The sequence below is a fragment of the Papaver somniferum genome, chromosome 6 (assembly GCF_003573695.1).
Source record: "Papaver somniferum cultivar HN1 chromosome 6, ASM357369v1, whole genome shotgun sequence".
NCBI classification, from domain to species: domain Eukaryota; kingdom Viridiplantae; phylum Streptophyta; class Magnoliopsida; order Ranunculales; family Papaveraceae; genus Papaver; species Papaver somniferum.
In genome coordinates, this window is record NC_039363.1 from 137,075,245 (window position 1) to 137,102,015 (window position 26,771).

Consider the following 26,771-nt stretch of genomic DNA (forward strand, 5'->3'; position numbering starts at 1 on the left):
GGGAAAAGGTTTGATTGACTTCCATTTCTCAGTGTTTTGCAAGGAAATCAAAGACTAAAATTTTGTTACTATAAGAGAGACAAAGCAATGACAAGCATTTCAAGGTTTTTTGATGGATGCCCATCTTCAAATGAAGTTGCGCACATAGACTATGGTCATCATGTGTCTAAAGTTGGCTCATCTTTGGTAGGGACGAAGCGTAGTCGTACTACTGCTAACAATAATTATATTGTTTCATCAAAAGATGAAGGTGCGTTTGATGTTGACGGTGAGAAGCTACTGAAAAAAGAAGAAGATGCAGCTGATCATCGTCCCCCAACTAAGTTTAAGAGCCATAAGGAAGCCGAGAGGAGACGTCGAGAACGAATCAATTCCCATTTCTTAACGCTCAAGTCCGTCCTCTCTAATACCTGCACCAAAGTAAAAGTTCAAACAAAATGCATTAGTGAAATTTCTTTAATGAATTTTGCCTAAATAAAAAGTTATGGGTTTAACATGGGGCAAAAGTTCTTACAGATTTTTCTAATGGCAGACAGATAAGGCCTCCTTGCTGACTGCGGCGGTGAATAAAGTGTTGGAACTCAAAACGGAAGCAGATAAAGCCATGAATCCACCAGATGAACCAGAGTATAAAGAGAACATCAAATTTTGGCCGTTTCCGAATGGGAATGATGATCTTGTCTTGGCTTATTACGACGACGAGAACTCAACTAAGTTTCTTAGAGCTACATTTAGTTGCGAAGATAAGGTGGGTTTGATGAGTGAAGTAGCAAAAGCAGTGAGGTCAGTTAAAGAAATAGGAAAGCTTGTCAAGAGTGAAATGTCAATTGTTGGAGGTCGAACCAAGTGCATGCTTCTCATCAAACTCTTGAAAACTTCTACTTCTACTCCTACTCCTGGTGGTGGTGGAACAGAAACAACAGGTGGTGGGACGACTACAAAATCTACGGTTAATCAGGGTAAAAATTCTAATACTAGTACGAGAAGAAGTATTATTTGCGACGATGATGATTTGGTTAAACTTCGAAGAGCACTGAAGCCTGTTGTTAATAAACAAACGACTACTACTGGTTCGGGTTATAAGGTTTCTTTATACAACAGTCGCTTCTTTCATCATTAATCATCATTCGCCCGCTTTCATCTATCCTGGAACTCTATCTTCTCTAATTCTCTGAAAAGATCTTTCTTTGCCTCATTTTAATTTCTACATGATATACTGTACTAGCCTACTGGGTAATGGTTTTGTGATTTTCTTTTTGCTCTCTCTCTCTATCGATATATATATATATATAGATGCAAGAGATAAATCTGATACTAAATAAACGAATAAAATCTGTCTAATATTTTTTAATGATCCGACAGTCCTTGCTCTTGCTTTCGTGACCCATCATTATTCATTCTTGATTCACGATTTTGTGTTCTTACTTTTACTTAAACAACACACATCTTTACTCTTAAGCACAATTCCTATGGAAATTTGCTAATTATGATATTCGATCAGCCACGTGGATGAACAAACGTACGAGGAAATGTATTTAGCTGCAAGCGTGCTGTTGAAAATTTGACACACGTGGTTGGTTGAGCCCCAGTGGTTGAAACATAGACGTAAACGTTTGAACAATGATTGATGGCGGTTAAATAAGAATCGTCAGCGTCTAACTTGTCAACGGCTCTATCCCAACGGGTTTAATTTTAGAAATACTATAATTTTTCAATCATTTTCACTCCATTCTCTACTTCCTAAATTCTCTAAGCGGAAAAATTAGTTTACAAAAATGAAGGTTGTCGCAAACAGTATAAGGAAAAAAGAAATCGGAAAGATGAGAGAATACCGACGCCTGCTAAAAATGTCGATTTTACTTAAAATCGTGTTGTTGAGTTTGCTTCACCGATTTTACTTTTACTTAACACCAGCCACACCTTTACTCTCAAGGACAATTCTTATGGGAATTTGCTAATTATGATATTTGGTCAATCACGGGGATGAAAAAACGACTTTTTCACTATGGGAAAATGTATTTAGCCAATGCGTAAGAAGCGTGCGGTTGAAGTTTTGACGCGCATGGGTGGTTGAGCCCGGTAGTTGAAGCATAGACGTAAATGTTTGAACAAGGATTTCTGACGGTTAAACAGGAATCGCCAACGGTTTTATTTCCAACAGTCTAATTTTTGAAACGCTATAATTTTTCAATCATTTTCACTTATATCACTCTATTCTCTATTTCCTAATTTCTCTAAGCGAAATCTTCAATATGTTCTTTACAATTATTAGAGAAACTAGTTTACAAAAATGAAAGATGTTATTATTAGTATAAGGAAAAAAAAGAAATCGAAAAGATGAAAAAATACCGATACCTGTTAAAAATATCGATTTTTTACTTAAATTACGCCGTCGACTTTGCTTCATTGAATATAATTACGGATCCCAAGTCAATTCCAGGTCATATGTCAGGGCGTTAAGACCGAGATGGATATCATTAAATGAGAGGTGGATACAAAAACTTAAATGATGTCTAGGTAGCTTTACCCTATGCAGTCTGAGAAAGAATGGATAAATGTCGTTGGCATCGGTTTTATTTTGTTGATTACAAAAAACACGACAACGTTATTATTCAAATATTGGTAGAAAAATGGTGACCTATGACGCACACTTTCCATTTCGTGGACTTCGAAATTGTTAAGTTAACTAAAACAAAATTAATAGTTATTTTAAACAATTATTGATTAAACCAAAATAAATAATTAAATGATATCATTGTTGTGGTAGGAATTACTCCCCTTGATTTGTATTTGATTTGTGAAATACCAAATGGTGTGGGAGCTTCCCGTACCATTCAACCAATACGAATGGATGTGAAATAAAAATTGGAAAATGTTTTATCCATTGTTTTGGTATCCAATATACGTAAAATATGTTTCATTCCAATATACACTATGGGCTGTTATATTTCTATTACTTTTTTTTTCTTGTAGGTTAAAATTTATATTCCATTTCTTCTAATGAGGGGTAGTTGAGTTTTGGTTTGCATATGGGTCTGGTGATCTTCAATAATGGAACGACAGGCGCATCGCGCGTGCGTATTTTCCTAGTATATATAAAAGCAAGAGTCAAATCCGATACTAAATAAATGAATAAATTTGTCTAATATTTTTTAATGATTCGACAGTCCTTGCTCTTTCTCTCGTGACACATCATTATTCATTCTTGATTCACGATCTTGTGTTCTTACTTTTACTTAACACCAGACACACCTTTACTCTTAAGGACTATTCTATGAGAATTTGCTAATTATGATGATTGGTCAACCACGTGGATGAAAAAACGAGTTTTTCACTATGGGAAAAATGTATTTAACGACAGCGAAAGAAGCGTGCTGTTGAAGTTTTGACGTGCGTGTTTGGTTGATCCCCGACGGTTGAAACATTAGCGTAAACATTTGAACAATATTTGCTGGCGGTTAAACAAGAATCGCCATCGGATTTATTTCCAAACGGTCTAAATTTTGAAACAATATAATTTTTCAATCATTTTCACTCATACCACTCTATTCTCTGCTTCTAATTTCTTTAAGCGAAATCTTCAATATGTTATTTAAAATTATTAGAGAAACTAGTTTACAAAATTGAAAGATGTTATTATCAGTATAAGGAAAAAAAAGAAATCGAAAAGATGAAAAATTACCGATGCCTTCTAAGAATGTCGATTTTTTAATTAAATTACACCGTCGACTTTGCTTCATTGAATATAATTGCGGGTCCCAAGTCAATTCCAGGTCATATGTCGGGACGTTAAGGCCGAGATGGATATCATTAAATAAGAAGTGGATACAAAAACTTAAATGATGTTTACATAGCTTTAACCGATACAGTCTGAGAAAGAATGGATAAATGTCGTTGGCGTCGGTTTTATTTTGTTGACTACAAAAAACACGACAACGTTGTTATTCAAATATTGGTAGAAAAGTGGTGACCTATGACGCACACGTTCCATTTCGTGGACTTTGAAATTGTTAAATTTACTAAAACAAAATTAATAATTATTTTTAACAATTATTGATTAAACCTAAATAAATAATTTAATGATATCATTGTTGTTGTAGGAATTACTTCCCTTGATTTGTATTTGAGTTATGGAATACCAAATGGTGCAGGAGCTCCCCTTACCATCCAACCAATACGAATGGATGTGAAATAAAAATTGGAAAATGTTTTATCCATTGTTTTGGCATCCAATATACATAAAATATGTTTCATTCCAATATACACTATGATGGCATCCCATAAATCTGTTTCGGTTCTGTTTCATTACCAGTTGTTATATTTCTATTACTTTTTTGTTTTTCTTATAGGTTAAAATTTTATATTCCATTTATTCTAACGGGGGATAGTTGGGTTTTGGTTTGCATATGGGTCTGGTGATCTTGAATAATCGGAACGGCAGGCACATCGAGCCAAATCTGATACTAAATAAACGAATAAATATGTCTAATAATTTTTGTGATTCGATAGTCCTGGCTCTTGCTCTCGTGACGCATCATTATTCATTCTTGATTCACGATCTTGTGTTCTTACTTTTACTTAACACCAGACACACCTTTAATCTGAAGGACTATTCTATGGGAATTTGCTAATTATGATATTTGGTCAGCCACGTGGATGAAAAAACGAGTTTTTCACTATGAAAAAAATGTATTTAGCGACAGCGTAAGAAGCGTCTTGTTGAAGTTTTGACGTTCCTGGTTGGTTGATCCCCGACGGTTGAAACATTAACGTAAACGTTTGAACAAGATTTGCTGGCGGTTAAACAAGAATCTCCATCGGATTTATTTCCAAAGTGCAATTTTTGAAACAATATAATTTTTCAATCATTTTCACTCATACAACTCTATTCTCTGCTTCTAATTTCTTTAAGCGAAATCTTCAATATGTTATTTAAAATTATTAGAGAAACTAGTTTACAAAAATGAAAGATGTTATTATCAGTATAAGGAAAAAAAAAAGAAATCGAAAATATGAAAGAATACAGATGCCTGCTAAGAATGTCGATTTTTTACTTAAATTACGCCGTCGACTTTGCTTCATTGAATATAATTGCGGGTCCCAAGTCAATTCCAGGTCATATGTCGGGACGTTAAGGCCGAGATGGATATCATTAAATAAGAAGTGGATACAAAAACTTAAATGATGTTTACGTAGCTTTACCCGATACAGTCTGAGAAAGAAAGGATAAATGTCGTTGGCGTCGGTTTTATTTTGTTGATTACAAAAAACACGACAATGTTGTTATTCAAATATTGGTAGAAAAATTGTGACCTATGACGCACATTCCATTTCGTGGACTTGGAAATTGTTAAGTTTACTAAAACAAAATTAATAATTATTTTAAACAATTATTGATTAAACCTAAATAATTAATTAAATGATATCATTGTTGTTGTAGGAATTATTCCCCTTGATTTGTATTTGATTTATGGAATACCCAATGGTGTAGCAGCTCCCCTTACCATCCAACCAATACGATTGGATATGAAATAAAAATTGGAAAATGTTTTATCCATTATTTTGGCATCCAATATACGTAAAATATGTTTCATTCCAATATACACTATGGTGTCATCCCATAAATCTGTTTCTGTTCTGTTTCATTACCAGTTATTATATTTCTATTATTTTTTTTTTCTTATAGGTTAAAATTTTATATTCCATTTCTTCTAATGAGGGATAGTTGGGTTTTGGTTTGCATATGGGTTTGGTGATCTTGAATAATCGGAACGGCAGGCGCATCGCGCGTGCGTGTTTTACTAATATATATTGCAAGAGACAAATCTGATACTAAATAAACGAATAAATCTGTCTAATAATTTTAGTGATTCGACAGTCCTTGCTCTTTCTCTCGTGACGCATCATTATTCATTCTTGATTCACGATCTTGTGTTCTTACTTTTACTTAACACCAGACACACCTTTACTCTTAAGGACTATTTTATGGGAATTTGCTAATTATGATATTTGGTCAGCCACGTGGATGAAAAACGAGTTTTTCACTATGGGAAAAATGTATTAAGCGACAATGTAAGAAGCGTGTTGTTGAAGTTTTGACGTGCGTGGTTGGTTGATCCCTGACGGTTGAAACATTAACGTAAACGTTTGAACAAGATTTGCTGGCGGTTAAAAAAGAATCTCCATCGGATTTATTTCCAAACGGTCTAATTTTTGAAACAATATAATTTTTCAATCATTTTCACTCATACCACTCTATTCTCTGCTTCTAATTTCTTTAAGCGAAATCTTCAGTATGTTATTTATAATCATTAGTGAAACTAGTTTACAAAAATGAAAGATGTTATTATCCGTATAAGGAAAAAAAAATCGAAATGATGAAAGAATACCGATACCTGCTAAAAATGTCGACTTTTTACTTAAATTACGCCGTCGACTTTGCTTCATTGATTATAATTGCGGGTCCCAAGTCAATTCCAAGTCATATGTCGGGGCGTTAAGACCGAGCTGGATATCATTAAATTAGAGGTGGATACAAAAACTTAAATGTTGTTTACGTAGCTTTACCCGATGAAGTCTGAGAAAGAATGGATAAATGTCGTTGGCGTGGTTTTTTATTTTGTATATTAGAAAAAACACAACAACATTGTTATTCAAATATTGGTAGAAAGATGGTGAGTTATGACGCACACGTTTCATTTCGTGGACTTTGAAATTGTTAAGTTTACTAAAATAAAATTAATAGTTATTTTAAACAATTATTGATTAAACCAAAATAAATAATTATATGATATCATTGTTGTAGGAATTACTCCGCTTGATCTGTATTTGATTTATGGAATATAAAATGTTGTGAGAGCACCCTGTACCATTCAACCAAAACGAATGGACGTGAAATAAAAATTGGAAAATATTTTATCCATTGTTTTGGCATCCAATATACGTAAAATCTGTTTCATTCCAATGTACACTATGGTGATCTCATCCCATAAATATGTTTCTATTCCGTTTCATTACCGGCTATTATATGTCTATTACTTTTTTTCTTGCAGGTTAAAATTTTTATATTCCATTTCTTCTAATGAGAGGTAGTTGGGTTATGATTTGCATATGGGTTTTGTGATCTTGAGTAATCGGAACGGCAGGCGCATCGCACGTACGTGTTATACTAATATATATAGAAGCAAGAGCCAAATATGATACTAAATAAACAAATAAATCTGTCTAATATTTTTAAATGATTCGATAGTCCTTGTTCTTGCACTCGTGACGCATCGTTATTCACTCTTGATTCACGATCTTGTGTTCTTACTTTTACTTAACACCAGACACACCCTTACTCTTAAGGACAATTCCTATGGGAATTTTCTAATTATGATATTTGGTCATTCACGTGGATGACAAAACGAGTTTTTGACTATGGGAAAAATGTATTTAGCGGCAGCATAAGAAGCGTGTTGTTGAAGTTTTGACGCGCGTGGTTGCTTGATCCCCAACTGTGGAAACATAGACATAAACGTTTGAACAAGAATTGCTGGCGGTTAAACAAGAATCGCCAACGAATTTATTTCCAAACGGTCTAAATTTTGAAACACTATAAGTTTTCAATCATTTTCACTCGAACCACTCTATTCTCTATTTCCTAATTTCTCTAAGCGAAATCTTCAGTATGTTCTTTACAATTATTAGAGAAACTAATTTACAAAAATGAAAGATGTTATTATCAGTATAAGGAAAAAAAAAGAAATCGAAAAGATGAAAGAATACAGATGCCTGATAAGAATGTCGATTTTTTACTTAAATTACGCCGTCGACTTTTCTTCATTGAATATAATTGCGGGTCCCAAGTCAATTTCAGGTCATATGTCGGGACGTTAAGGCCGAGATGGATATCATTAAATAAGAAGTGGATACAAAAACTTAAATGATGTTTACGTAGCTTTACCCGATACAGTCTGAAAAAGAATGGATAAATGTCGTTGGCGTCGGTTTTATTTTGTTGATTACAAAAAACACGACAACGTTGTTATTCAAATATTGGTAGAAAAATGGTGACCTATGACGCACACGTTCCATTTTGTGGACTTGGAAATTGTTAAGTTTAATAAAACAAAATTAATAATTATTTTAAACAATTATTGATTAAACCTAAATAAATAATTAAATGATATCATTGTTGTTGTAGGAATTAATCCCCTTGATTTGTATTTGATTTATGGAATACCAAATGGTGTAGGAGCTCCCCTTACCATCCAACCAATACGAATGGATGTGAAATAAAAATTGGAAAATGTTTTATCCATTGTTTTGGCATCCAATATACGTAAAATATGTTTCATTCCAATATACACTATGGTGTCATCCCATAAATCTGTCTCTGTTCTGTTTCATTACCAGTTGTTATATTTCTATTACTTTTTTTTTTTCTTATAGGTTAAAATTTTATATTCCATTTCTTCTAATGAGGGGTAGTTGGGTTTTGGTTCGCATATGGGTCTGGTGATCTTGAATAATCGGAACGGCAGGCGCATCGCGCGTGCGTGGTTTACTAATATATATAGATGCAAGAGCCAAATCTGATACTAAATAAACGAATAAATATGTCTAATAATTTTAGTGATTCGACAGTCCTTGCTCTTTCTCTCGTGACGCATCATTATTCATTCTTGATTCATGATCTTGTGTTCTTACTTTTACTTAACACCAGACACACCTTTAATCTTAAGGACTATTTTATGGGAATTTTCTAATTATGATATTTGGTCAGCCACGTGGATGAAAAAACGAGTTTTTCACTATGGGAAAAATGTATTTAACGACAGCGTAAAAAGCGTGTTGTTGAAGTTTTGACGTGCGTGGTTGGTTGATCACCGACGGTTGAAACATTAACGTCAACGTTTGAACAAGATTTGCTGGCGGTTAAACAAGAATCGCCATCGGATTTATTTCCAAACGGTCTAATTTTTGAAATAATATAATTTTTTAATCATTTTCACTCATACCACTCTATTCTGTGCTTCTAATTTCTTTAAGCGAAATCTTCAATATGTTACTTAAAATTATTAGAGAAACTAGTTTACAAAAATGAAAGCTGTTATTATCAGTATGAGGAAAAAAAATCGAAAAGATGAAAGAATACCGATACCTGCTAAAAATGTCGACTTTTTACTTAAATTACGCCGTCGACTTTGCTTCATTGATTATAATTGCGGGTCCCAAGTCAATTCCAAGTCATATGTCGGGGCGTTAAGACCGAGCTGGATATCATTAAATAAGAGGTGGATACAAAAACTTAAATGTTGTTTACGTAGCTTTACCCGATGAAGTCTGAGAAAGAATGGATAAATGTCGTTGGCGTGGTTTTTTATTTTGTAGATTACAAAAAACACAACAACGTTGTTATTCAAATATGGGTAGAATGATGGTGACCTATGACGCACACGTTTCATTTCGTGGACTTTGAAATTGTTAAGTTTACTAAAACAAAATTAATAGTTATTTTAAACAATTACTGATTAAACCAAAATAAATAATTAAATGATATCATTGTTGTTGTAGGAATTACTCCGCTTGATTTGTATTTGATTTATGGAATATCAAATGGTGTGAGAGCACCCCGTACCATTCAACCAAAATGAATGGACGTGAAATAAAAATTGGAAAATATTTTATCCATTGTTTTGGCATCCAATATACGTAAAATCTGTTTCATTCCAATATACACTATGGTGATCTCATCCCATAAATCTGTTTCTGTTCTGTTTCATTAACGGCTGTTATATGTCTATTACTTTTTTTTCTCGCAGGTTAAAATTTTATATTCAATTTCTTCTAATGAGAGGTAGTTGGAATTTGGTTTTCATATGGGTTTGGTGATCTTGAGTAATCGGAACGGCAGGCGCATCGCACGTACGTGTTATACTAGTATATATAGAAGCAAGAGCCAAATATGATACTAAATAAACAAATAAATATGTCTAATATTTTTAAATGATTCGACAGTCCTTGTTCTTGCACTCGTGACGCATCGTTATTCACTCTTGATTCACGATCTTGTGTTCTTACTTTTACTTAACACCAGACACACCCTTACTCTTAAGGACAATTCCTATGGGAATTTGCTAATTATGAAATTTGGTCAGTCACGTGGATGAAAAAACGAGTTTTTCACTATGGGAAAAATGTATTTAGCAGCAGCATAAGAAGCGTGTTGTTGAAGTTTTGACGTGCGTGGCTGGTTGATCCCCGGCGGTTGAAACATAGACGTAAACGTTTGAACAAGATTTTTTTGGCGGTTAAACAAGAATCGCCAACGACTTTATTTCCAAACAGTCTAATTTTTGAAACACTATAAATTTTCAATCATTTTCACTCATACCACTCTATTCTCTACTTCCTAATTTCTCTAAGAGAAATCTTAAATATGTTGTTTACAATTATTAGTGAAACTAGTTTATAAAAATGAAAGATGTTATAAACAGAATAAGGAAAAAAAAGAGTTCGAAAAGATGAAAGAATACCGATGCCTGCTAAAAATGTCAATTTTTTACTTAAATTACGCCGTCGAGTTTGCTTCGTTGAATATAATTGCGGGTCCCAAGTCAATTCCATGTTATATGTCGGGGCGTTAAGACCGAGTTGGATATCATTGAATAAGAGGTGGATACAAAAACTTAAATGTTGTTTACGTAGCTTTACCCGATGTAGTCTGAGAAAGAATGGATAAGTGTCGTTGGCGTCGGTTTTATTTTGTAGATTACAAAAAACACAACAACGTTGTTATTCAAATACTGGTATAAAGATGGTGACCTATGACGCACACGTTCTGGACTTTGAAACTGTTAATTTTACTAAAACAAAATTAATAGTTATTTTAAACAATTATTGATTAAACCAAAATAAATAATTAAATGATATCATTGTTGTTGTAGGAATTACTCCCCTTGATTTGTATCTGATTTATGGAATACCAAATGGTGTGGGAGCCCCCCGTACCATTCAACCAAAACGAATGGATGTGAAATAAAAATTGGAAAATGATTTATCCGTTGTTTTGGCATCCAATATACGAGTGCATTGTTCAGCATTGCAGGCTTTCCTACTATCCAAGTAGGGTTTAAATAATGAAGCTGAATATGATAAAATCGAAATAGTCTTTGTGTTATGGTTATTAGGTCGAACATTCTTTCCTAACTCAAAGTATTTCTCACGCTGGTTGGCTTGAAGCATTACAAGATCTTCATGTTGCACTATATCATGCTTGGGGGTCTGCAATTTTAGCAGAAATGCACTACAACCTGGATACAACATCTGTTGGAGAAACAAACTTCACTGACTTTTGGGGAATTATAAAGGTAAACATCTAAATTTTTCTTTTTAAATTGAGTATTTTTCCGAACAAATACATGGTCGAATTACTAAATTATGAATTTATTTCTACTACTGATGGTATACTTACTTCCGTGTTGATAAACTTGTTCTGAAAGACAAAATCTAGAAAGTTCCAATAATGGACATATACTACAAGAGGAACTGGGATAAGAATACTGATGTCGATGGGATGCTTTCCATTTTTGTTCAAAGATATCAACAAATGATAAGGACCTCCCGAAATGTTGTTGTTCACCCTTACAACGGTTTTGCTAGGTTTGGAGATCCTCAGGTACAAGGTATTCTAGATTATCCACTCCGAAGATATGTTTCTTTCATCTCGGCATCGCACATGGGTGTTTGATATTTCGGAAAAAGACTACTTTTTTCCAGTTACAGAGTACTTTTGCAAAGGTGATTAACCCCCTAAGACAGGCTCACGTCTCTACATCAGATTTGGATAGGTCGCGAGAGATGCCATGGGAGAGGTTATCTCAAATGGTACCAGAGAATTACGAAGCCGGTAATTGGTGTTCACGATATACACATCTATGGGTTTGATATGCCGGCGTTATCTCGTATTGGTCTTGGAAGTATTCATCATATTTATCAAATATGCCTCAATTAAATAGAGAGTTTCCAAGTATAACTTCACAAGGGGAGCCAACCACGATCCGAATAATTTCGACAACTATTGAACACACTTATCCTAATTACGATGGATGCTGCTGAAGATAAATTAAAGTTAAAGTTGCAAAAATTATGGTGGATAATTCAACAAATGGCGGCTCTGCACTTGCAGGCGTTTCGAAAATAGCAGGTGGATATCATCCTGTTTCGATTTAGCCCATTTGTAAATCCCAATGGTCGTGAAAATTATGGTATTACTTTTGATGAGTAATTCATCATGGCACGAGAATACGGGAGATACACAAGTTCCACAAATTGTGCCTACTTCTCAACATCGAGTAATTCAACCAGATCCGAGATTTTTTTTTGCATCAATTCCGACCTGGAATTAGAATGGAGCTTATCATTCCGCTACACCAAAAGTAACCTCTTATACGTTTTTACCAACCACTTTCAGTTTACAACCATCCACTTCTGCTTTTCAACAATTCGGAAATACAGGTTACTTCACAAATTTGTTGGCAAGTAGGAATATTCCGGGTCGTGGAGCCTGGAATCAAGATGAAGAAGATAATGATAAACGACATTAGGATATTTATAACTTATATTTCTGCTACTAATGTAATTCTAAATTTAATTAATGAAAATGTACTAATTAATCCTTGCATTGATTGATATAAGCATTTACTTCCAATAAAAAACAACAATTCAATTTAAATAACCGTAATACTCAATAAACATCTTCATCGAAATGTTGGAACAAGATCCAACAAAAAGGGGTTGAGTCTTTCCAACACCTTAAGGATTTTGAAACAACCTTCAAAAACGAATACTATTCTTTTCCATATTTGTCATTCCTCTATCGATTTTCAATTCAATATCAATTTTTCTCCTTACTCTTAATCGATTGACTTGTATGGTTAAAGTTACAAATTCACTTACTTCTTTGTTAATTTTTTAAAATGAAATTATAGGCCTTATATAGCTTGACGACCCAGGTTACGAGTATCACTGTAGAATGAAATTATAGGCCTTACAATCCGGCTAGATGGAGTAGTTATATTGCTAATCCAACCCCCCTTCTCTAGCCATGCTTATAAATGGTCTATCCGACAATAAAGATACATACTTGGATGAATTTTCACCACTCATATATCTAGAACATATACAAAAGTCACTGTAAATATTAGCTCGTTAACATGCACCAAAAATCCTCAACAATCCCTTTCGGGTAAACATTAGCTTTGTTAAGAAGTGGAATAACTACACTGTTTTCTTTGAGAGCAAGCAAAGCTTTTATAACTCGGATTACTAATTGTGCAATGAATGTTGAAGTTACAAGATTTTTCAATTTAATGGGAGTTTCATTTAAAGAAACGCCGAAGCATTCTTCCCAAACTCAACATTTCATTACCGGTTAGCTTTTGATTTTTTTGTATACTAACTCCTTTAATTTTTTTTTGCAAAACTAGGAACTTGCTTGGTTGCTTCTGAAAAAGAAAGGGTAACTAGTACATCACATACCTTTTTCGTTCGGGAACCTATATGGACAATACTTATACAATCTATACGTTTGGTTAGGAAACTGTATAAAAGATTGTTTTAACAAGGTAAACCTAGTATATACCTGAACTGCACACGAACCGAATTCCAATAATAACAAGTCTTATAGTCCATATTTCAATACACGAATTTAACAAGAACGAGTCTTGTAGGTTCTTTACATTTGAGTAAACTCTATCAAGGTTTCAAGATATAATAATAAAATGCGGAAAAAAAAACACAGACATCAATTTTTTTTGTTAACGAGGAATTTATAATTTTGTCGAAAAACCCCTGCACCTAGTTCATATTGAATACTCACTGATTTAAGTTGTTATACCAATCACTTACTAACAGATTTTGAACTAGATGTAATACCCGCTGCAGTCGTATTCGTGCACTCGTAAAATTCTTATAGAAACACCGATCCTCTTTAGGAATTGCTCTTGTAAATATTCTAGAAAAACGGTAATTCTCTTTAGAAGATATTACTCGACAATTAGGGTTTACACGTCCCTTAATCCACCGGAAATATTTTAATGATGTCTTGATCTATCAAATCTAGGATTTATGATAAACAATCACTTAGATACAGGTTGTATAACTACCTAAGAAGATTATCAACAATCTATGCTTTACGACCCCCAAGTAAGTCTTTAACGTCATATAATTGTTTGTGAAGAACAAAGATGTGGAAAACAACCTTGTGTAGAAAAAAAAAACAATTTTCCAAGGAATTGTTTGTGTAACAGCATGAAGCCTCCTTTTATGACCAAAGCTAAGTTTCTTAGAATTCAAGTCACCTTGTTCAGGAAAGGAAATACTAAAAACTTGACCAAAATAGGCTGATGGATAACGGGTTGGTGTGAGTAAGTAAAAGTCAATTCATGTGTTGTCCCAGAAATTTTCACTCCAACAAAAGGTGGTTCACTGCGGATATGCATAGATATTCACGACATCAAAAAATTTACAGTCTAGCATTTGTTCCCAATTTCTTGTTTATATGATATGTTTGATATGCTAGTTGGTTCTACAATTTTCTCTAGGCTATATTTGCAGAATGGGTACCATCGAATCAGGATGCTAAAAGGTGATGAGTGGAAGAAAATATTCGAGGCTCTCGATGGACTATATGAAAAGCTGATGTTGCCATTTGGACTCTCTAATGCGCGTAACGCCTTCATGAGATCATGATTGAGCAAGGACGGAGCCAGAAACTTGTTATAAGAGGGGAATAATCTATAAAATATAATTTAGACGGGGCTAATTATAATTATTTTCTCATAAATACTATAACTTTTAAAGGGTATCTTATGAATTATCACAAAATAGGGGGTGGGATCCACCCTTGGCTGCCACTTAGCTCCGTCCCTGTGATCGAGGGATTAAAACCCTTTTGGGATCATTTTTGTTATTGTTTATTTGATGATATGTTGATTTTTGGTCGAATTAAAAATTAGCTTTTGTTCACTTGAATAAAGTTATACAAGCTCATGATAAGGAAAAACTCTATTTCGACAACAAGAAGTGCCCATTCTTCCATGAAAAAGTTGTGTTCCTTAGTTGTATAGTTTCAGTTAAGGGATAACAAGTTCGTATGATGAAGGTTATTAAATCTATAAAGGAAAGACCAATACCACCAACTATTAGCGATGTTCGTAGCTTTCATAGTTTGGCATATTTTTACGAAAGATTTATAAGGAATTTTAGTGATGTGATGGATCCAATCACTGGATGTCTAAGAGAACTACCTTCATTAATCAAAATCGGCAATCCTTGCTTTTGAGAAAACCGAAGGGTTATCGACAGAAATACATGTTTTTGCTTTACTATATTTTGAGAAGCTATTCGAAATAGAGTGTGACGCATCATGTGTGTCTATACAAAACGTTCTTAGTTGAGAGATAATAACTTACTACAGTGAAAACATAACTGATGTTAAACGTCGTTATTCAACATATGACTTTGAGGTTTATGCTTTATTGCAAGCTATTCGTCATTGGTAACACTTTGTAGCTTGTCAAGAGTCTGTATACATTGATACCCAAGCACTTAAACTATCAAAAGAAACTCATTCCTTGACATCAGTGGAGCGTTTATCTTCAAGATTTCACATTCTCACTCAAATAAAGAACATGTAACTCAAACAAGGTGGCTAATGCATTGAGTAGGTGTTCTTTGATCTTGATGGAAATGCATGGTTAAGTGACAGGCTTCGAGAAACTGAAGAATCAATAAACAATTGACTCATTTTTCAGTAGAGTTTTCGCAGACTTTAACAATTCAACAAGATTATTTCAGCGTCCATATAGAATGCATTAACGATAGCCAGTTGTGCATTCCAGAAGTTTCACTACGTGAACACATAATCCAGGAGTTGCATGGTGATGTTGATCGTTATTATTGGCTGAGGATGTTAGGCTACATTAGATGCTTGATCTAGTTCCACTACCACAAGATGCTCGATTGAGTGATGAAGGAGAAGCTTTTGCTGAACATATTAAGAAAGTTTATCGGTTAGTGAGGAATGCAATCAGATCAAGGAACGATTCATATATTATCGATGAATCCAGAGTTTTGAAGAAGTCAGCCAATTTTTGGTATATTTGAGGCGAGAATGATTTACAAGGGCACTTAATACAAACTGTCGAGTCAAGAAAGTTTGGACCTTGCAAAATATTGAAGAAAATCAGTTCAAATGCTTTTGTAGTAGGACTGGCTAAGGATTTTCACATCAATCCAATCTTTAATGTTGTTGATTTGTATCCTTATGATGGGTTCGATGGAGAGGTTGTTGAGGTAGATCGTTAGGTAGCAGAACTTTTCAAAGTATCAACAGATGTGATTGAAGATGTATTAGACATTAGACAATCAGTTACACGAATGGGCATACAATATAATCGAGTACTCATCAAGTGGCTAGGCAAACCAACTAGTGAAAGTACTTGGATTGCAGAAGAGGAACTTAAGAGAATTGATCCAGAAACTTATGAAGAATTTTCGAAAGTTTTCTTGACCATGGTCAACTTTTCTTCGCTCGGAATATTGATACATGTGTGTAATTAGTTTTACTTCCTTTTCTTTCATTTGCATTATTTGGTTGCACATACCTCTGATGACTTTCTTATATTGGGCTAAGATTCAAAGTATCTTTATTTATGATTCTTAACCTGGAAACCTGATATAAATAGCTTTATCAAACTCTTTTGTAGGCTCTTATTAATATTGAATTCTATTTTTTAGTTGACTCTCTGCATAAGAACTCTTCTTATCTACGCTATATGTGAAACAACCTTAGTTTTTTGCTTTACTATTTTTTTGCGGCATAATTAACCTTAAAAACACTCAATGAAGTATACTCGGAAGAGATAAGATAAGTATATATATTGGATGATAAATACTAGACAAACTTAATTTTTCTGAAAACATGTTTAAGCTCGCATATGCATCTAATCCAAAAATCAATGATATTATTGGAATATACATATGCGTCCAATATGTTAAGTGCACGGATCGTTCACTCATATGTAGAAACTCAGGTGATCCAATTCTATTCAGGGGATTAGGTGAATTCTCACCCCATATATATGCTCCCTCTAGAACTCAGTCACCCACCCCCTACTTAGGCTGGGTATGGTGGAGGAGGTAAGGTAGCGGTTGCATAGTGACGCTACGTCACATTGAAGAGAGGTCTGAGTATAGCGGTGAGGGAGGTAATTTCAATATGGGTGAGGACCCAATCCTCGCTTGATCGAGGTCCCAAACATCGCCCAGAAAGTGAGACCACAATCATCGCTGGACTAGTCAACACGCGTTGAAGCGATGCCACGTTCCTCGCCCTAATTATATTACATAGAGAAACTTCGGTTTGTCCTCCTCATACGACTCAAGTAGAAGTTTTTCAACATTCTCTTCTTCCTCCTAGGGGTTTCTCTTCTTCCATTTGAGTGATTGAGTATGAGTGATTGGTGAAATATTAAGAGAATTCGTTGGAAGGGTTTTATCATTATGGGATGGTGATCATATGGTTTCAATTAATTTGATTCTAAAGACCCAAAAATTAGTGAGGTATGTAATTGAACCTAATTTTATTGATTGTTATTGATTGTAGTATTTCTATTTATTGTTACTGATTATGTATTAAGTAATATGTTGATGGTTAATTGATGTATGTTTTATTTCATTTGATTTAGAATTGTTCTTGGTATCTTAGGGTTTTAGGGTTCTATGGAGCATGAAAGTAATACATACATTTGGTATTTTTTCAATTTAGATTGAGATGAATTAATTTTTACTGATTTATAATGCTTGGGTAATTTTTTTTTTTAATTTAGATGTAGATGAAAAAATTGTTAATGATTTACAATGTAATGTTTGGGTAATTTTTAAATTTTTCAATTTACATGAAAACTTTATAATCATAAATGAAGGATGTGAGTAATACATATTGTTCTTGTTTTCATTGTTGTCAATGGCAATGGCGGCAAGTGAGATTTTGTCTAGGAAGGGTGATGTAAATCATAAAATCATGACAAATTAGAAACATAAAGAAATTTGCAGTTTAAAACAAGTTGGTCTCAAGTGAAGAAATATTATGACATAGTGGTGAGAAATAATCCTCAAGCCTTGGATGTGTTACAAAGGTGTGGTTTTTCTTTGGTGTTTGAATTTGATTTATCTTATGCTGATTGTAAATTAACCGAAGCACTTATGGAGAGATGGTGGAAGAAAACTAGGTCATTTCATTTTCCGGAGATCGAGTTAGGAATCACACCTTTAGATTTTGTAAGGATAACTGGTATTCCAATAGGTGCTGGACGAAGGTTGCCAAGAATACCTGCTGGTTTGAAGAAGACAAATTATTTAGGATATGATAGCACGTATCTTTCTTATGTGAAGGAAAACCGGGATGCAAGAGCAGCCGCTGCAGAGCAAGTGACTAGAGAAGGTCGTAGGGGTGAAAAAGTTGGTTTATGGAATTTTCAGCATGCAACATTCCACTCAGTTTTCTTGTAAACTACATTAGTAGTAGGGAAAACCTAGACAACAGGGGTCTATGGGAAGAATTGAGTAGAATTGTTTTATTGTGGTGTATAGGTAGATCTCTGTTAGGCAACACCACGACAAGGGTACATAAGGGATGGTTAGAATCGTTGCAGAATTTGCATAACTTGGGCGAATATGATTGGGGTAGTGCCACATTAGGAAATTTGTAAGATTTCCTTGACAAATGGACCTCTAGCGATCGTACTGAAATGGGTGGGATGTGGAATATTCTAGAGTATTGGTACTACTTTTATTTCCGCAATTGCCAGCCACTTTTGAGAATAGACGAGACTATCATCAATAATCAGTGCATGTATCTCGCAATTTTATTATTTAGGAAGGAAAATCGTAGAAGTCAAGTTGATAGCTTCAAGCATTCAATTGGTACAACCAGACACCAAATAGACATGACAACTAGAAAAGCTGTAATATGGCAACCTTGGAGAGATGATCAGTATAGCGATTTTCAAGAGGTGATTGTGGCAAAAGAGTTATCAAAGACAAGAGTTGTATTATATGGCTGGAAGGATGAGAGGTTGAGTGTGTACCTCGATGAGAGATTTGTGCGTCAGATTATGGGTGAAATAGTTATCCCATATGATCCCCCTGATTTGGATTTTGTCCAGCCGATCGATGTTGAAGCCGTACATCATTACCGGTTGCCCCCTGATGCTGAGTTGTACAATGCGTGATGGAAGGAGAAGAGTTTTGGAAGATTAATTCCTGAAGGAGTTACACACATAAAGAACCATGATGTGATTGGTGTAGTTAATAGTACACATCGAATCCAACCCTCCCGTCCACCTCCTGACATGATGTCTCAGTCCTATGACGATTATCCCGAGGACAAGTCGGTGAGTGAACTACCAGTAGTCCACTGGCGTTTCCCTTTTTACATTAATGGTGATCTTACAGATTTGGAGGTGCCAAGGCCTATATCTTATCCCTATAACTTTGATCATATTACTGTCGTACATGTAAGTATGTTATATTTTTTTTCCTTGTTTAAAGTATTTATTGTTTAATTTGTTGTGAAATGGATTAATTGTTTAATTTTTATATTTTGTTAGAAGGATTTGTTGAACTTATGTTTCGATCAACACATTTTATCAACGAATCTAAAATAGTTGTTCTGGACCATTCCAGAAAGTACTGTCTTCGTGGGAACTCTTCTTCTTCTGGTTTTACCACAGCGGGACACCCACAAGTCATTTTTCAACACAATGTCTTGATGAACAAACACTACACGGCACGTATCAACAACATGAAGGTGTTGCGGCAACTCCACAACCATCAAGTACTATTATGTATAATCTTGAAGAATGTTCACATCCGGTTCAACCCACGGAAGACCCCTATGCAAGTGTATATCAAGGAAATATGGATATCGGTTTGGGGAGTCAGGTAGATGATTCGATGGGTATGGATCTCAACATTGGTCTTTCGATGGATAGCACTTTTGATTGTGTTATGGATACCCCGCCAGATTCATGATCTTCAAATGACCAAAAAAATTAAGATGAAACTAGTATGTATGTTAAAGAAAAAACTTTATTATATTTGTAATTTTCTTTCCATCTTTAGTTTGATGTTGACTAGACGTATTTGGAGATTTTTGTATCTGTATAATAATCTTGTGATACACCTTGTGGTAGGGGTGCATTGTGTTATTTTTTGTGGTAGGGGACACTGATTTCTTCCAAACTTGCATTCTCTCTGATTCCTTTAATAGTGTTTGCAAGGTATCCAACACAATATTGTAATCAATAACGCAGACATGGTTTATTGAAGTTGCAAAACAACCAAATTTAATTGTTGTTGTTTTCCCAATAAAAGTGTTGGCTCTATGCATTTTGCGGTTCCATCGTCTCGTTCAGCTTTTATAGCTTGGATGTATTCCAAAAATAATGTACTTATTTAATTTAAAAATATTTGTAGTTTTCCTAAATAAAGTATTGGGCCTACAATTTGTCAGTTTTCCAACGTCTCTTTATGTGAATATGGCTTGTCAGTATGCCGAAAATAGGGGAATGATTTAATTTAAAAATATTAGTAGTTTTCCCATTAAACTGTATAGCATTAAATCTATTTTTCTAATGATTTCTAAATTATAGCCGCAGGTCCCTTGTGTGTATATAAATAGGATAACCTATTCTGTATCATACACTACTTTATTCACAGAAATCTTTCTTCACTGTTAATTTTTTTCATTTGAAGATGTCAAGTCCATCATCATCAACTATCGAACACATACTTAGAAGATGCAAGTGAACAACCAAATCAATTACCGAAATGGAAGAAGAGATGCAGAAAAGAAGCGAACAAGCAACTACAAATGCAACTTCGTCTTCATCACGTAAAAAATATATTAATGTAATGGATCAGTTGTACACCAAACGAAAATCTACAACAGACAGCATAACATCGCCAGAGGCTGTGAAAAAATATGAAGAGAAAATGGCGTCAAAGAAACGAGGTGAAGATCAATTCAACCTAAGGGAAAGAATGAAGCAAGTTGAGGAAGAGACCGAATGAGTTAAAAATTATTACATAGTCAAGGATCTTCCCGAAGAACATCAACATGAGATTTTATTTTTGCTCCAGGTAAAGGATGGTCCTTTCGTAGTAAAGTTGGGCGATAAGCGGAAAAAACCACGCTTTAATTATGATTCAGCCCACGTTATCGATAGATTCTTTCATGTTAGGAAATTGTGCACCCAGTACAATGAGTTTCTCTCCAAGCACATAGATGACAGGTTTGCGGCACATGATGCTTATACCAAGTGGAGAAAAGAGCCGTTTTATCATTTCGAAGCCGCATTGATATTTCAATCTCGCACGAAGAAATAGAGAAATTTAATATTTAATTTTATGCTTTTTAAATTAAATCATTATGGTAGTCTACTACCGTTCTAGTTTAAAACCCCACCAAATTTATGAGATGTGATCGGAAAAAAATTGAGGTGGGGATAATATATTTAAGAGATTAGTTATTTATTTGAGTAGTTAGTGAGTATCTCTATTATAAGAGTTTTCATTAGTTTTGTGTCTTTTCTTCTATTGTTGCTTTGTATGTTGTCCGTACCAGGGGATCCAGTATTTTATAAATCTTTTTTATTTTCCTATTACACTTGTGGTCCACCATTTTTGTTAGTTTCGTATTTTTTCTATATTATTTAAAATCTAGGTAGGATGTCGGTCACCACTATGGCCTTTAAATAATTCCAACTTGTCGTATTACTAATGGTTTATATAGCATCACATTTATATAAACCCAACCAGTCAGTCTAACCTCCTTATCCCAAACTTGTGTTGTCCCATATTATATTCATGTTAGAATCACCACCGAAATACCTGCCTTTTCACTTGCGAAGGATTATTCCCTGGTCCGAAGTTATTGCAAAGTTTTAGATGAGGGAAACGTTTCATCGGGAAGGCGATTTTGGTGTCAAATTACTGACGACTTTAATCGTACAAATGGCAATTATACCTATAGGGATCTCGAACCACTCTTGCACCGGCTTACCATAGTAAAGAGGTATTGTAGTCTCTTTAGGCAATATGTTGTTCTTGCAAATGGTGATAAGGATATGGCGATGGTCATGTATGAAGCGGAACAGATGTGTCCATTTAAACACTCCGGCTCAAACGAATTATTTGGTACTTTCATATAAAACCGAATAACTTGGTTGTATTTTTAAAATATTTTTTTCGTTGTATTAGTTTAATCACAAGTTTTGTGGGCGTACCTATATGTAAGCCCTCACGAGACACAACTCGTCCTCCAGGATCACCTGAGGGTTTAAAGGCTTGTTGCACTGGCTAAGTGTAACCGTGTTCCCTGCGAGAATGACATATTTTAATAAATCTGTCTTGTTTCTTTTTTCGATATCTTTTTTCAATAAACGTGTTAGTTTTTTTGCTTTAATAAAAATTTGTTTGTTTGTTATATATATTTCGATTTATCTTTGACTTGTAAACAGTTCCCTCCGCATAATTTATGGTGCAGTGTGCAATTGCATTGTCACTACATTTATGGTGCAGTGTGATATTGTGTTGTCACAACAATGTATGGCCATCAATTTAATAATGCAGCTTATCCATGAGTAATGTACTCAATAATTCAGACAACATTTATTGGTTTTCGGACAACACCAAACTATTTCCTATTCAACGTTATCTTTGTGTTGTCGTTTGCCTTTTGTTTTTTCCTTCTATTATTGCTTTGCATGATGTCCGTAAACAGGGGATTGACAACTTTATACATTTTCACCAGTAATCCTAGCAGGTAGTAATGCTATATAAATCCAAACACTCAACCATAATTTCTCACCCCAAGCTTGTCCAGTTATATATATATATTTTTTGCAATAACATTCACTACAATGGCATATTCAAATGAGGAAGATAATGACCTCGTTAGAAGTTTTTGCAAAGTGTTAGATCTGGTCCTAATGGCAGGAATGAATCAGAGTAGTAGCCAATTATGGAATCGATTTAGGGATGAGTTTGCTCTTGTCAATGACAACCAAAACCATAGGCAGGTGCAATATCTGATGCATCGCATTACAATACTGAAGAAAAATTGTAAGCTATTCAGGCTTTGTATGTCTCTCGCAAATGGTGACCAAGTGGCAGCGCTATCCCTATATGAAGCATAAAGGAAGCATCCTTTAAGAAATTTCGTCGCAAACGAATTATTTGATACTTGTATTGAATAATAAATAATGTAATACGTCCTTTTTTTCTCCAGTTGTATAATTTAATCACAGGTTTTGTGGGTGTACTCTAAGTAATCCCTCACGAGACACAACTCGTCCTCCGGAGTCACCTGGTCGTGTTCCCAGCGATAATGGCATATTATAATAAATTTGTCGTGTTTCTTTTTACAGAATATTTTTTCAATAAATGTACTAGTCTTTTTAGCTCAAATCAATAGTACTTGATTTGGATCCTTATGGTGTAGTGAGCAATCGTGTTGTTAATTCGTTTTGTGTCACAAAACAGTGACATCAATAATTCATAAACCCTTATAAATAAGATCCTTATTTTCACAATAACACACATCCAACCAAGCCAGCCTTCTATCCGAGTTAAAGATTATACTCATCTTCTCTCCCCTCTTTATTATTATTTTGGTGTTTTTTTTTCCTTCTAAATGATGGTGAACTTTACAGAGCAAGAAGACTTAGCCTTGATTAGTTCATGGGTTACCATTGCACAACATGAAGATTACATAAATATTTTAATTACCAATAACGAGTTTTGGGGCCGAGTTATGGATGGATTTACAGAGGGTGTACCAAACCACCAGAGAAATAATAACTCCATTCAATGCAGGGTGTCCGTGATTAAAAGATCATTCCGAACTTATGTAGCAGTTAAAATAAATATATATCAGACAGAATCCCCTCGACTTAGTTGTGCAAACATCGTAAGTGATTATTATACTTTCTTCCATATATCTTTTGGGTGTTTTCTGCGTGTCCACAGTAATTTGATATTTTGATATGCTGTTGCAGGAACACATTGCAAAACTAATGTATGAGAAAGAGAAAGGATACCGGTTTAAGTTCTACAAATGCTATTTAATTTTTAAGGCCAACTTACCGGAGTTCAACCTGGAGCTAACACCAAGGCGTGATTCCACCCCTCCCAAATTCAGATGAGGAGTAGTTATATAAATTTATGTTTTGTGGGTATACCTCTAAGTAAGCTCTCACGAGACTACAACTCGTCCTCTAGGGTCACCTAGGGTTTAAAGGCTTGTTGCACATGCTAAGTGCAGTCGCGTTACCGGGGACAATGAGCTAGGGTTTATTAAAGTGTTACCTTGCAATGCTTTTGTTATTTATACTTCAATCCATCACCTTAGTTCCGCAAATTATAATAAATCATCCAGTGCTTTAACAAACATGTTAAAACCATATTTTGCAATTAATACTCCAACCCACATGTTACAAACATAATCCTACTGCACCCTAAATTAAAAGAAATGTTGAAACAACAAAGACACCATACCACATTACATTAAAAAAACAACATAATAAAATCATGTTATTATTCTCCATCCTCGAAAAAGTTCTCGTATTCCTCCGCTTCTTCCTCAGGAGGATATGCATCATTTTCAGGGTCAACGTCTTCTGAATCCATGTGGACGTCTACATGGTTGTCTTTAGTAATCGGTGTGTTTTCTTGGAAACCAGCCCCATGACGCTCCCAAATGTGTTTTTTCAGATCCAACCTCAGCCTTTCCCATGTAATTGGGTCCGCAAGAACACCGAAAGGCATTCTCATATCACCAACCACTGGTTGAGTTGGTTGTTCCTCCCTCATTCCCAAATCCTCTACACGATACTCGTTCTCCACAACCATGTTGTGCATTATCATGCATCCCCTCGTTATTGACTTCATATCTGATTTTTTCCAATAAATACAAGGATTATTTACAATAACAAATTTGCGTTTCATAGTACCAAAATCTCTTTCCACATCTTTCCTCTTTGCCTCTTGATATATGTTGAAAAGTTTTTTTTTTCGACTTAGGTTCGCTTCTTTGTAAGAAGCCACTAGTACTTTATACCTTGGATATATACCATCATCCAAGTAGTAACCTTCAGTGTATATGTGACCATTCATGAAATATTCGCACCGAGGGGGTATACCATTATTGACGTTGTCAAACACATCAGAATGGTTCAAAACATTGATATCATTGTTTGACCCAAGCTTTCCAAAATATCCATGCCAAAACCATCTATCGAAAGATGCAACCTCCTCTAAGATGACCGTGGGTGCTCTCTTATGGTCCGAATAATGTTGATCCGACCTGTACGTTGGGCAGGCCCTCCATTGCCAGTGGAGACAATCAATACTTCATAGCATCCCATGAAAACCCCGCGCAACATTCTCTCTCAACAACCTTTATGTATCATCCTGTGAGGGCTTACGCATGTATCTATCGTTAAAAACAAACATCAGGGCATCAAGAAACCTCTTCAGATACCTGTAGATGGTAGGCACACCCATTGCAGTATAATCTTCAATGCTATCCGGAGGAACTTCCTTGCACAAACACTTAATGACAGCAATCATTTTCATGTGTAGTGAGTGACCCATAATTCTAGCAGCATCGAGACGTAGTTCGAACTCAGGGTCTATCTCTATAATTTTGCTTAAGATACGAAGAAATAGTGGTCGATACATACCAAAACGACAATGGAAGTTTTTCTTCCCATAAACACAATTGAAGTTGAAGTAGTCTTGCATCATTCTGGCATCGGCGGCGACACGGTCCCTATGTAATATTTCCCTAGATGTCACTTGAACCGGCACAGGTTGATATAAATCATGAGAATTTTGTACAATTTGTTGATACGCTAATACGGCATAATCGTTGTCTGAGTCGTCCATTTCGTAATTAGCTTTCACTTTCATTCTCGCAAGTGTTATGAAATAATCCATGGGGCACCGAAATTCGAACAACGAGGTTTTGATGATGAGAGTAGATTGATAATTGAAAGATGAAAAATTATATTTAAAAGATGGAACAATACTGAAACTGGGTGTGGTTTAAATGAAGTTATGTGCTCGATATTTATATGCATTGCGTACCTAAATGGATACCTTTAAAATGGAGGAATGCGTGACCGTTAGATTCTTTTGTCCGTTGAAAATCCAGTGGCTCATAAGTGAGCGAGTTCCATATACTCGCCAAGGCGAGGATAGGGGCATCGCTTTCTTCTGAGCCGTTAGATGATCAACGGGCGGAAAAATCTACCGGTCAGTAATGTTCGTATATTTTTAAGCGAGGCATGGATTCTCGCTGGGCGATGTCATGGAACTCACTTTTATTTTCGATCTGTCTGATCTCAACGGGCGGAATCATCTTGCGGTTATTATCATCACACACAAACGACTCTATTGAAACTGCGAATATTATATATACACAGTTGGTTTGTGAAGCAATTTTCATATCAAACTCTACATCTTCAACTATCTATCTCCTGATACCTTTTATTTTTCTTAAAAAATGGTTAATTTCTCCACCAGAGAAGATGTTTCCCTAGCAAGAGCCATAGTTAGTATTACAAGAGATGGGATTGTCGGAAATCAACAAACATGTAAGAGATCTTGGCATCGAATGATAGCAGAATACAACAAACAATTTATAATTCCAACCA

At 34.9% G+C, this 26,771-nt stretch overlaps 2 protein-coding genes across 2 annotated transcripts; one reads left to right on the top strand and one right to left on the bottom strand.

The window, feature by feature from the left end:
- Positions 1-87: 87 nt before the first annotated feature.
- Positions 88-1,228, top strand: LOC113291548. Its single transcript, XM_026541072.1, has 2 exons — positions 88-420; positions 533-1,228. The coding sequence occupies exons 1-2, from the start codon at positions 88-90 to the stop codon at positions 1,118-1,120; spliced, it is 921 nt and encodes a 306-aa protein (XP_026396857.1). The 3' UTR covers positions 1,121-1,228.
- Positions 1,229-24,648: 23,420 nt separating this feature from the next.
- On the bottom strand, positions 24,649-26,025 carry LOC113291549. The gene is made up of 2 exons (XM_026541073.1): positions 25,565-26,025; positions 24,649-25,417 (listed from the first exon to the last, which is right to left on the bottom strand). Exons 1-2 carry the CDS (start codon positions 26,023-26,025, stop codon positions 24,649-24,651), a joined length of 1,230 nt encoding a protein of 409 aa, XP_026396858.1.
- Positions 26,026-26,771: the final 746 nt, after the last annotated feature.